Source organism: Muntiacus reevesi, chromosome 20, assembly GCF_963930625.1.
Source record: "Muntiacus reevesi chromosome 20, mMunRee1.1, whole genome shotgun sequence".
Classification (NCBI taxonomy): domain Eukaryota; kingdom Metazoa; phylum Chordata; class Mammalia; order Artiodactyla; family Cervidae; genus Muntiacus; species Muntiacus reevesi.
In genome coordinates this window covers 38,394,032-38,406,742 of record NC_089268.1, presented here as the reverse complement: position 1 = coordinate 38,406,742, position 12,711 = coordinate 38,394,032, and the positions used below count along the sequence as shown (strand labels likewise).

Sequence of the window (12,711 nt, the reverse complement as noted above, 5' to 3'; positions counted from 1 at the left end):
GGCAGGGCAGAAAGACCAATAAATATCTGAGACACAAGGTAAGAGGTAAAGAAATGTGGTAAAGAAAGAATGAAATATTGCTATTTGCAACCACTTGGATGGACCTACAGTATATCCTACTAAGCGAAGTCAAAGACAAATATTACATAATATCATTTATATGTGGAATCTAAAAAATAATACCAATGAATTTACGTACGAAAAATAGAAACAGACTCACAGACATAGAAAACATTTATGGTTACCAAAGGGGAAAGGGTGGGGAGGGATAAATTATGAGTATGAGATTAACAGATACAAACAACTATACATAAAATAGATAAGAAATAAAGATGTACTATACAATACAGGGAACATATTTAGTATCTTGTAATAACCTATAATGGAATAGAATCTGAAAAATATATATAACTGAGTCACTTTGTTGTACAGCTGAAACTAATACAATATTGTAAATCAACTATGTATCTTCAATTTAAAAAAGACAGAAACAGACACACAGAACCAACATGCAGACAAGTAGATACATATATTGTTGTTCAGTTGTTCAGTCACGTCCCACTCTTTGCAACCCCATGGACTGCAGCACTCCAGGCTTCTCTGTTCTTCACTATCTCCCAGAGTTTGCTCAAACTCATGTCCATTGAGTTGATGATGCCATCTAACCATTTCATCCTCTGTTGCCTCCTTCTTCTCCTGCCCTCAATCTTTACCAGCATCAGGGTCTTTTCCAATGAATTGGCTCTGAGCATCAGGTGGCCAAAGTACTGGAGTTTCAGTTTAGCATCAGTCCTCCAAATGAACATCCAGGGTTGGTTTCCTTTAGATATGCATATACAAAGTCAATAAACATAACCCTTTGGATTACTGTCACAATCCTTCTCCCCCAAAAAAGAGGTACATGTGATATGAAGAGAGTGCTGTGAAGAAACAAAGAAAATAAAAGGAGGTCCATTTGGCCCTGGGGGAGGGGGAGTCTATAAGGGAAGAGGGGAGAGCAAGGCCAGGGTCACAGAGAGCACACAGCAGGGGGTGAAACAGGAAATGAGGATCAGGATGAGGGCTGATGCCTGGGAGAGGGGAAAGTGTGAACAGAAGCTGGAAGCTGTAAAAGACACAGAGGATCTGAGCCACAGGAAAGAACTGTCTGCTGCGCTGACTATACAGAACCCAGGAAGCGTGCTGGGATGCAAGGCAGTGACTACAGCAAAGACTGCAGAGTCCCAGGTTCAAGTCCTGCCTCTGGCCTCACCCAGCCCTAGGGCTGCAGGCAAGTTACTGAAGTCCTATGTGTGTTTAGTCACTTCAGTCATGTCTCTTTAAGATGCTATGGGCTGTAGCCCGCCAGGCTCCTCTGTCCATGGGATTCTCCAGGCAAGAATACTGGAGTGGGGTGCCATTTCTCTCTCCAGGGGATCTTCCTGATCCCGGGATCGAAACTGAGTCTCCTGCATTGCAGGAGGATTCTTTTCCACTGAGCCACTGGGAAATCCCACTGAAGACCTGTAAGCCTGTTTAAGCATCCAGCATATGGAGTTGCTGGTGTCTTTAGGGCAGACAGGTAAACTGAGGCCAAGTCGAGAAGAAACACGTCTTGTTGCATGACAGGCAGGCAAAAGCTCCAGGACCCACCAGGCCTCTGCCTGAAATGCCAGAAAGCATACAGCCACACCCCCCTTCAACTGTGGTCAAATCCGGCCACCAGACTGTGACACCAGCCAGCACTGACCATTCCAGCCAGCACCCCCTGGACCCACCCGAGTCCCTTAGGATGGAGTTGTCATCCTTCCCCCACACAGGGCTAGACTAAGGGACACTGCCCAATGCCACCCACCCTGTCCTCTTTATTATATGGAATTTGGGGTTTATAATATAGTCTCATACATCTGTTTCATTATGCCCATGCTAAGTCGACTCAGTCATGTCCAACTCTTTGCAACCCCATGGACTGTATCCCGGTAGGCTCCTCCGACCATGGGATTCTCCAGGCAACAGCACTGGAGTGGGTTGCCATGCCCTCCTCCAGGGGATCTTCTCCACCCCGGGATTGAACCTGCATCTCCTGCGGTTCCCGCATTGCAGGCAGATTCTTTGCCGCTGAGCCTCTGGCTATTTTAAAAGCTGCCTTCCATCTCCCAAAAGCAGTCTCTTCAGAAGCACAAAGGATCTTTCCACTCTCTTTGTGAGCAGCTCTAGGAAAGACCCCAAGGCTCAGGGTCAGTTGCTGGCCATGGCCTTACCAGGCCCCTGGGCCCCCAAGGGGCACCTCTCCCAGCCCTGCAGAGCCCCCTGCCTCTCATCCCCAGCCTCCTGTCGGGCATGCAGGCTTGCAGCCACGGACTTCTTCCTCTGCTTCCATGATTCACATTCCCACCACTGACCTCCCTCCCACTTTTGACCTCTGCTCTGCTCCGGAAACCTCAGAGTCTTCCCAGCTCCCTCCCTCAGCTCTCAGCCTGGTGGGAGAGCTGTCTGCCCCCAGTGTCTGCTTTCCCATTTTACCACCATATGGCTGAAGAGACAGAAGAAAGTCACAGCTTGTCCAGACTCCCCCAGTGCTGCTCTGGACCATTTTTTTCCCACCATCCTCTGTCATTTAGTAATACACTTGTGGACTAAAAGCTCTAAGTGCTGTATAAAATCAGCCAATCATGTGAAAGAAGCATCTCTGTCTTTATTTATTAGCCTGAATAGAGAGACCTCTAAAATGGACTTTTTTTAGAAAGCATTTGAATGCATTTTGTTTGGTCTTGTATTCAATGAAGCATTTTGTTGTTGTTCGGTCGCTAAGTCATGTCTGACTCTTCATGACCCCATGGACTGCAACACACCAGACTTTCCTGTCCCTGTCCCTCACTATCTCCTGGATTTGCCCAAGTTCATGTCCATTGAATCAGTGATGCCATCCATGCATCTCATCCTCTGCCACCCTCTTCTCCTTTTGCCTTCAATCTTTCTCAGCATCAGGGTCTTTTCTGATGAGTCGACTCTTCGCATCAGGTGGCCAAAGTATTAGAGCTACAGCATCAGTCCATGCAATGAGTATTCAGGGTTGATTTTTCTTAGGATTGACTGGTTTGATCTCCTGGCTTTCCAAGGGACTCTCAAGAGTGTTTTCCAGCACCACAATTTGAAAGCATCAATTTTTAAAGTATTTAATTAGCACCAATTATGAACCAGGCCCCTAGGATGGGGCTGTTGGAGGGAACGGGGGTGGCAGGCACCAAAAGAACACAGCAGGCATGTTCTGCTCCCCTCATCAGGTTCAGCTGCTGCCTCCTTCTATAAAGGGGTTAGGAGACCTCCTAACACCCTTCAAGAGAGGCACCATCCTTCCAGCCAGAAAGTACCTCCCCGGCAGACCCAAGTCTGGCTCCTCCTAACATTGGATAGGATGCACCCTGCAGAGCAGCTGGCCAAGAGCCTGATAGCAGAGCCGGTCATGCCCTCTCTGGTTCCTCCTAGTTGTCAGCATTCACCAACCTCCACATTCCCGGAGAGCTTAGGCACCACATCTCACATCCCCAGTCACCTGGGTAGCTTCAGTGTTAAGAGGACAATCCCTCAAACCCCTCTAGTTCCTGGGCTTGCTAAACTGAATCGACTTCCATCCCTTCTCCCAGGTCCACGCCCTCACTTGCATCCTCACCCGGGGAAGCTTTGCTAGGGATCTTCAATTTTAATACCCAGCGCCTGGCTCTCTCACTTCCCTAGCACCTGCTCCTCAAAGTCTCTTCAATCTCCTGTTTCCCTTTTCACTGTCACCACCTCTAGCTACTTGTCAGCATCTCTCAACACCCTTACTTCTTAACATCTCAACAACTTTTCCTTCCAACCGTCTATTTCACTTTTGTTCTGAGAAGGCGCTGAAGAAAGAGAAAAATCACAGACTGGCACAAATCCTGACATTTTTTACTTTCAGCGGGTTGATTATACCCGGCAACCCATTCAACTGACCCCAGGCAGCTCCTTCTCTGCTCCCCCATAAAGACCACTCGAAACATCTGCTCATCCTCAAAACCCCGGCTTCACTTCCATCCCTTCATCCTTTAGCCATGACCTCCCACCCCACTTCACAAGATGAAAATCCGTTCACATTAAACCCTTCAACATTTTCCCTTTGATGTGAGCAGTGCCTCTAAACTTCTGTTGTCAGGAGAGTCGCCTGGGCAGCCCCTTCACTCAGACAGGTATTTGGACTCACTAGGCCTGAATCGAATCCCAGAAGCATACATGTCAGTAGATTCTGGTGTCCATCCATCAGATTGGAGAAAATCAGCCTAGGACATGGATCTCAAACTCCAGCCCTCGGGCCAAATCCAACCCCTGCCTGTTTTTGTGTGGCCTGCATGTTAACTGTGTGTTTCTATATTTTTTTAAGGGTTGGAAAAAAAAATCAAAAGAAGAGAATTTTGGACTTTCCCTTGTGGCACAGTAGGTAAGAATCCTCCTGTCGATGCAGGGGACACAGGTTTGATTCCCTGGTCCGGGAAGATTCCACATCACGCGGGAACAACTACGCCTGTGCAATTCAACTACTGAACCTGTGCTCAGGAGTCCAGAACCACAGCCACTGAGCCTGTGGGCTGCAACTACTGAAGCCCAAATGCCCTCGGGCCCGGCTCCACAAGAGAAGTCACGGCAGTGAGAAGACCCCACACCACGACGAAGAGTACCCCCCAACTAGAGAAAAGCCTACAGGAAGGAACGAAGACCCAGCACGGCCAAAAATAATAAAAAAAAAAAAAAAAAAAAAAAAAAAGAAGGGAATGCCACAACCCATGTAAATGACATAAAATTCAAATTCCAGTGTCCATAAATAAAGCCAGGCCCAATGATTTACATACTGTCTACAGTTGCTCTGAAGTCACAAAGGTACAGTGATGTGGATGCAACAAAGACTGCCCGCAAAGCTGAAAATATTTGCTGTCCTGTCCTTTGCAGAAAAAGCTTGCCGCCCCCTGGTCCGCAGGATGACGTGCAGACAGCTCACCAGAGCCTTCTAGCTTCTCTGTGATGTAACCCCCGCCTGCCTCCCCAACCTACAGTCCCACAGGCCACAAGCGCAGCCCCAGAGGCCACTTCAGCGGGTCACTGCCTTAAGTGAAGCGCACAGTTTCACACTTCCCCGCTTCTGTATGCGCTGTTCTTTCCACCCACCTCACCACGCAAACACTCCTTCGCCCTTCCAAGACCCAGTTCATGTTCCTCCCCACCCGTGAGATGCCCTCTGACAACCAAACCTCACCTGACCCCCCACTGCACTAAACTCATCTGTATCCCAATTATCTATATACGGCAGTGATTCTCAAACTTCTTGCTCCCAGCACCACCAGGAGGGCTCATGAGATCACCCTCTGGCTGGGTCCGCCCCCCAGAGCGGTGGACGGGGTGCCAGAGAGACTGGACATGTCTAACAAGTTTCAAGGCCGATGCTGCTGGCCCAGGCACTGCAGAGAAGCAACACCGGTTGACTTCTGTGTCCCCCGCCCCAATCACCAGTGAATTTTTTGAGGAAGGGCCCAATTTTATTCATGGTTGATTCATCCCAGCCTCACTTGGTTCCAGGAATTCCTGGAATAGGGCAGAAACTCAGGATTTGCTATCTGTGGTCTAACCAAATGAGCTTCCTCCTGGAAGTCAATGACTGTCACTCTTGGACAATGAAAGGGAAATTAAGTGGGGAGAGGTGACCTGGCCTTGCAGGAATCAGCGAGGCCAAAGAAATAAATGGAAGTGGCTCTCTGCAGGACCAACATTTTCTGGCCTGCCAAATGCATCCTGAGCTGGGATCAACTGGAAAGCCCTAGAGTGGAGAGCAGATAGTTTAAGTCAGAAACCCAAGAGTACAGCCTGGAGGCAGCACCAACAGGAGGGATGTTCAGTGGCGGGTCCCTTCCCCACAGAGGCCCATCCACTGTCACTTGAAAAAACAAGATTCTCTATATCAACATCTGATCACGTACATCATTAGCATGGGCCTATACTGTTACTCTTGGCATGATGGACAGGGAGGCCTGGCGTGCTGCAATTCATGGGGTCGCAAAGAGTCGGACACAACTGAGCGACTGAACCGATTGAACCGATACTGTTACTAATGATAAAACATTTGTTGAACACTTACCACCTGCTTAGAATACAAGGGAAGATAAAACCTGCCTCAAGAAAACTTTAGTTTGAAACTCAACATATAAATGTAGGACAGCTAACAAAATAAGGTAACATTTACTAAGTGTCAAATACAAATGGTGGCAAAGGTAAACAGTAAATTCTACAGGAGTCCAAGGTGTCCTGTGGCTTTCCCATCTCCATTCCACTAAGGTACTACGTGTAAACCTCAATCCTAAAGGAAATCAACCCTGAATATTCATTGGAAGGACTGATGCTGAAGCTGAAGCTCCAACTGGCCACCCAATGCAAAGAGCTGACTCTGGAAAAGACCCTGATGCTGGGAAAGATTGAAGGCAGGAGAAGGGGGTGACAGAGGATGAGATGGTTAGATAGCATACCGACTCAATGGAGATGAATGTGAGCAAACTCCAGGAGATAGTGAAGGACAGAGAAGCCTGATGTGCTGCAATTCACGAGGCCGCAAAGAGTTGGACATGATTGAGCAGTTGCACAACAGCAAACCTCTATTGGCACCAACACAGGTTCATGAGGACATAGTACTTGTATATCAATATTTATGTGGGTCTTTTGTCTCCTTTATAGGTGTATAAGCTCTTCTAGGACAGAAACCTTGATTTCTTTTTTTAATCCTTATATTTCTATGACCTGACCAAGTCCCTGGCATTACAAGTGTGAAATAAATATTTAACTGATTTAATAATAACTGTGGAATGTGAGTTAAGCTTTTAACCAAGGGCAAGGCTTAGATAAGATGAGAATTGAGGGTTGGGCTTTCCATAAACAGGCAAGGGAACCAGGTGACTGAAAACTCCCGGTAGGTAGAGAAACTTGATAGTCAGAGGCCCCGCTGTGTGTTCGTCGCTTCAGTCATGTCAGACTCTTTGAGACCCCATGGATTGTAACCCGCCAGGCTCCTCCGTCCGTGGTATTCCCAGGCAAGAAAACTGAGTGGGTAGTCATTCCCTTCTCCAGGGGATCTTCCCAACCCAGGGATCAAACCCGGATCTCCGGCCCTGCAGGCAGATTCTTTTCCATCTGAACCACCAGAGGCATGGGTGGGATCATCAAACTCCAGGGCTAGTATCACCATGAGTTGAGAAGGCCAGGTCTTGAGAGCTGGTCTTCACTCCTCCAGCCTTTTAAACTATAATACAAGCCTACAGGAAGAGGCCTAAGCCTTGACTGCTTTAATCTCGGAAATCACTTCCTAGTTTCTTATCCCCTGATCTATTTTTCCTTTGCCCCTTTCTTCTGCTGATGCCACATGAGGGGGAAAAACTGAAATCCAGACAAAGAATCCTAATTTAATACTGAATTGATACTTTATGCAAATACAGACAAATTTAGGGGGATTTCAGTTGGTAAAAACAGTCTTGGCACTCAAGAGTTCCCCACCATCAAACTGCAAAGTTCTTAAAGCCAGGAATTCCTCCTCTTGCGCTGCTCCTCGGATATGATCAAGTGACACACACGTTAGGAATGTCAGCATTCTGGTAGCCGAGTCCGTTTAGGACTAGTTGAGTCCTAGTCCATAGGAAGCCTGGGACAGTTTAAAGACGGATCATGCCACAGCCCACAACCTAAACAGAGTGGAGAGGGCATGAACAGATGATTTAAACAGAAAAGCAAATCAGTCATCCTCCACTCCCTGCCCAAGCTCCACATCTGCTCAACAGAAAGGAACTCATTCAAGAAACACAGTTTTCAACAAACTCATCTGGGCGGCACCTGTGAAGGCCCCTACTTCCTCCATTTCCTATACTCTGGATCTGAACTGCTGAGCTCCAAGTCTCTAATTAAATAAGATGACTTTGCATTTAACCTCTTTCAGAGGAATCCAGGCTAGTCAAAGTCCCCGGAAACTAAAACCAGAGACTTTTCCTGAGTATAGTCACAGTGCATACAGGCTCCCCTGAGGGGCTAACAGAACAGATAAATGGAAGAACTGGATGAAAACCAGAGTTCTTCACTCACATAGCAGAATGCTCAGCAGATATTTCAGGTTTCGCAAATAATAAACGACTTGACCCAGGGAGACCTAGAAGCCAAAGACATTCTCACAAGTGCAATCAATTCAGAAATTACAAACACACATGTGAAATCCAAAACATTAAGGAGAGGATATTAAAGACAATAGTGATATTGTCTTTAAGTGGTATGTGAGGTACTACTTGGGCAACTTGAGATATGTTTTATCATTTTTGGCAAATTGCAGGCCAATAAGAAGGCACTCTTTAATGGGCCAGGAGCAAATGTATATCAAGGGCTGGGCTCTGAGCCTAGGACTGTCCTCCAGAGCTGGCTCCACGTTTCTCGTCCCCCTTCTGTGGCCCAGGAGAAGCCCCTCAGGCCACTTCACCCAGGCGCTCTAGGCCAGCCACCCACCAGGGGCCACGGCAAGAGATGCAGAGGTCAGGGAATGGGGAGCGAAAGGGGCCAAGTTCTCTCTCTCCTTCGCCCCTGCATCCAGGCAACAGGACTTTCTCCCCTCTCCCCTTCAGCGCCCAGTCTTGGTACCTGAATATCCTTTATTGGTTCCTATAGTGCCACCCACAACTCTTAAGCAATTCAGGGAAGTTTCTTCCTTACAAGTCATTGAGTTGAATTGTATCCTGCCAGGCCCCAGTCTGATACAAGGACCATACGGCATTTTACATCTACATAAAATGTCTCGACTCCCAAAGGTCCTTTGCCATCTCCCACGTTACATGTGAGGACCCTGAGGCTCCAGGTTGGTAGAATACCAGCTGACGGTCACAAAGGAAGTTTTCTGGCAGACCAGGAACTACCCACAAGTCAGTCTAACATCTAAAAGGCCCTTGAAAGTGTAAGGGAGAAAAACACATCAAGCTTCCAAACCCTCAAGCCACAGTTTCGCCTCAAGCCACATTGTTGATGGTTTGGGATTCCCCCTCGGCCTAAATAAGCCAGCTGGGGTATTGCCCTTTACGTGTATCTTCCACCAAGAGTCACTGTGATTGGACCCAGCTGAAGGGCAGTAGGGCTCCCTAAGATCTAAGAGATCACAGGTGCGCCTTCCTTGTCTATAGCCCACATATTTCCTTCAGTGTACCCCCAAATCCCTCCCCTGTCAGTCTTTTGTTCTTTCTTATAAATTAAAACCAGGATTCCAAAAAAATAAAAAATAAAACCAGGATTCCTTTGCCAGAAATCCAGGACACTGGGGATGAGGGTGGAGGTAGTTATAGGGCACTTAATAACATCCATCCTAGGTACCTCTTAGCCATCAGTCTCCAGGATCTATTAACAATCTCTTTCTATAAAAAGAAAAAACCAAACAAACTCTCCCTGGATTCCTCCTCTCTCTAGTTGTGCTGCATCACTGCAAATGGAAAGTGCAATTAAAATAAATTGTGATGAAGGGTAGAGGGGTTAAGTATCAAACAAACTCCCAGGAAAGGAAATTCGGCTCTGAGTTAAGATTTCATTTCAGGGCTAGAGAATTTGCTATTATTGCTGCCTTTGCAGGCCCCTGGCATCCTCACTACAAGAACAGGAACTGGCAGCCGAAAAAAACCTCTCTTGATCTTCGGGATTTCACAACTGATGAGAAGGCAACTGTCCGACCAGGTGGAGTTCTGAATCAGAGCCTCAAAGGGGGCCAGGGAAGGGTGGCTCAGAAAAGTGTCTGAGTAAGGCAAACATCCAGCTCTCACTTCCTCATTGCTGAAGGAATAGGAGTGGAAAGTGCAGCAGGTACGCTCTTGTGTGAAGGAAAGAATTTTTTTTTAAAGTTCACTAGCGAACAGGCAGAGGAAGAAAACAGGGTGAAACAGGAGTATGCGGGCCCTCTTCCAGGACGCCTCACCCAATTCCATTTAAATAACATACAGCTGACCCTTCAGCCACACAGGTGTTCATCTGCCTGTAATTTACAGACAGCCCCTTGTATCCGCTGTTCCTAGACTCTGCAGATTTAAGCAGCTTCGGTACTGGTACAGCGCTGTAGTCCTTACTATTGAAAAATATCCACATATAAGTGAATCCATGCAATTCAAACTTGTGTTATTCAAGGGTCAACTGTGTATTCACTGACTCTACTAAACACAGGGCAGATCTAGCCTGTAGCATCTAGAGAGACCAAAAAAAAAAAAAAAAAAATGGGTTAAGAACCTCAACGTTTAGGGAGATTTCTTACCTGGAATGACTGACTGTTGCCATTTTCAGTCTCAGTCCAAACACCTGCAGCAGCCTCTCTCTCCTCCCAATAACCTGTCCTACTAGGGAGCCTGAACCCTCGAGGACGGACGGACTGAATAAACCAGGGCCCTCGGAAAGTCCCTCCTCCCTTGCGGATGGAGATCACACATGGTACAAAAACTGTCAAGCCGATTTTCCAAGCCTCGCTGCCCGAAAAATCCGGGTCCCTCATCCCCAAAGGGTAGGCTGCTGCTTAGACATCACTCAGGCTTACTTTCTAAGTAGGCTCAACTAACTTAAAAATAATGAAGACTTGAGTGCATCGACGGAAGGAACACGATTTCATTTATCAGAAGACTTACCGGAAAGGAGGCAACCCCAAACTTCAAACAAGACACACACACACACAAAAGTTTATTCGAACCTGCTGCCCTCCACCCCCATACTTACAGGAGAAAAACATCACCTCAAACAAACAAAACAAAACTCCACCTGTCTAGTCTGAAGCAGGGAAATCTGCATGGGGGTGGGGACGGAGGTAGATAACATCCCCTCCCCGCGTCCCTCCCGCTCCGGCCCGGGGAGGGTGCCTGCGCTACGCCCCAGCCGCGGCCTGGCGGCCCGCCCGCAGTTACCTGGTCCAGCGGGATGCCCAGGAGCTCGCTGAGCGGGTGCAGACAGGTGGAGCCCGTCGTGCGGTAGGACAGGCTGGACCGCGGCTCCGCTGCCATCCTGCATCTTCGGGAGGAGCCGCCCCCAACCCCGGCCCCCGGCTCGGCGTCCTCCCGCCCGAGTGCGCGCGGGCGGCCGTCCCGAGGGCCGCGCGCGGCCGCCGGGCTCCCGGGGAGCGAGCTGCGAGCCGGAGGACGAGACGCGGCGCAAAGTCTCGGGGCGCAAAACTTGGTGTTTGGCGCTGCGGCTGCGGGCGCGGGAGGAGGGCCGCGGCCCAGCGCGCTCGGCTTCCCGCTCCCCTCCTCTCGCCGCTCATTGGCCCGGCCGCCCCACGGCCCGGGAGGCGGAGGGAGGGAGGGTTGAGTGGGGACCGGAGCCCGGCCCGCCCTGCCCGGGCCGCGCGGGGCGGGAGAGCGCCGCCACGGGCGCCGCCGCCTTGCCCCGCGCCCGGCGTCGCGCAGCCCCCGGGGCGGGGAGGAGCCAGTGCTCTTCCTTCTCCCGAGCTCCGCGTCCTCTCTCCCCGCCACCCCAAACGACCTCCTCCCGGGTCACCCAGGCGGGCGCCGAGCTCTCGGGAGCACCCTGGCCACACCCTGTTTTGGTTCCGCCGCAGTCTCAGCACCACCGCCCTCCCGGTTCCCGCTCGGGTGAAGGTTTCCTGCGCTTTCCCTGCGGCCAAGAGTTCATCTGCCCGGGGCCGGAAACCCGAGGACCCCCGGACACCCCGATGCTCCCAGCCAGCGCCCCATCACCCACCCCTTCTCTCCCTCTCTCCTTACATTCCTGTGGGCACGGGTAGTTTCCTACACCCTGGGTTTGTGTCGCAGAAGCTCAGACACTAGGACTGCTAGCTTCTGACCTTGGATGTCCGTCCCCTCGCCCCCGTGAACTGTAAATTCTTTTCACTCCTGTAAGAAACGAGGAACGATGCTACTATGATACTGTGTGCTTTCTGATCACTTTTTTTTGCCAGCACCGGTTCTAAAAGGGGGTACCTGGCCCCTTCACTTCTTTGTCCTCAAAAGTGTATCACTGGTCCTTGGGAAACTTTTTCAGTTGATACAGAGGTTTTGAGAATCATAGAAGTCTTGCTCTTTCCAGGAACTGGTGTAATGCTTGCTGATGAAGAAGACTTTCAGGAAAGCAGTGTTGAAATCAAATGGGTGGGGAAAAAAAAAGTGAGTTGGTGTCAATCCCCAGGCTTCACCAGGTACCCAAGCTCAGTACTTTGCATCAGCAGTTTACCTGGGAACGGGCCCTGAGCCACCCAGCCAAGGATTAGTTGGTGGAGAAACCAACCAAACAGGGGGGCAGTCCCTCTAGAGCAGAACTAACTGTCCTCAACGTGACCTTCAGCTTCAGATCCAACTGAAGGCCTGTCAGACACTCCTAACACCTTTCCCTCCAAGGCTCAGCCTCACCCTGGCCTTCTGGAAGAGTTTCATCACCAAAAAGCTGCACAGAATTTTAGATGGTCAGGCCAGAGTTTCTCAACTCTTGTCCTCTATTGAGGAGCAAAAAAAAATGCCCCAACCACCACTCCTGGTCCCCATGAAGATTTTATAGGAGGCCTATCACCACTCTCCTTTACTCACACACTCACACACACAGCCATATGCTTGAGGAACAATGAGGCAGCGTGTATGCGTGCTAAGTCGCTTCAGTCGTGTCTGACCCTATGGACTGTAGCCCACCAGGCTCCTCTGTCCATGGGATTCTCCTGGCAAAGAATGCTGGAGTGGGTTG

General features: G+C 49.4%; 1 protein-coding gene across 1 annotated transcript in view; it reads right to left on the bottom strand.

The window, feature by feature from the left end:
* Nucleotides 1-11,398, bottom strand: part of MBOAT1 (membrane bound O-acyltransferase domain containing 1) — a 111,824-nt gene extending 100,426 nt beyond the window's left edge. Inside the window, exon 1 of the mRNA XM_065912214.1 lies at nucleotides 10,929-11,398. Within this exon, the coding sequence (XP_065768286.1) occupies nucleotides 10,929-11,024 (96 nt within the window). The 5' untranslated portion in view covers nucleotides 11,025-11,398. The remainder of the gene's footprint in view (nucleotides 1-10,928) is intronic.
* Nucleotides 11,399-12,711: the final 1,313 nt, after the last annotated feature.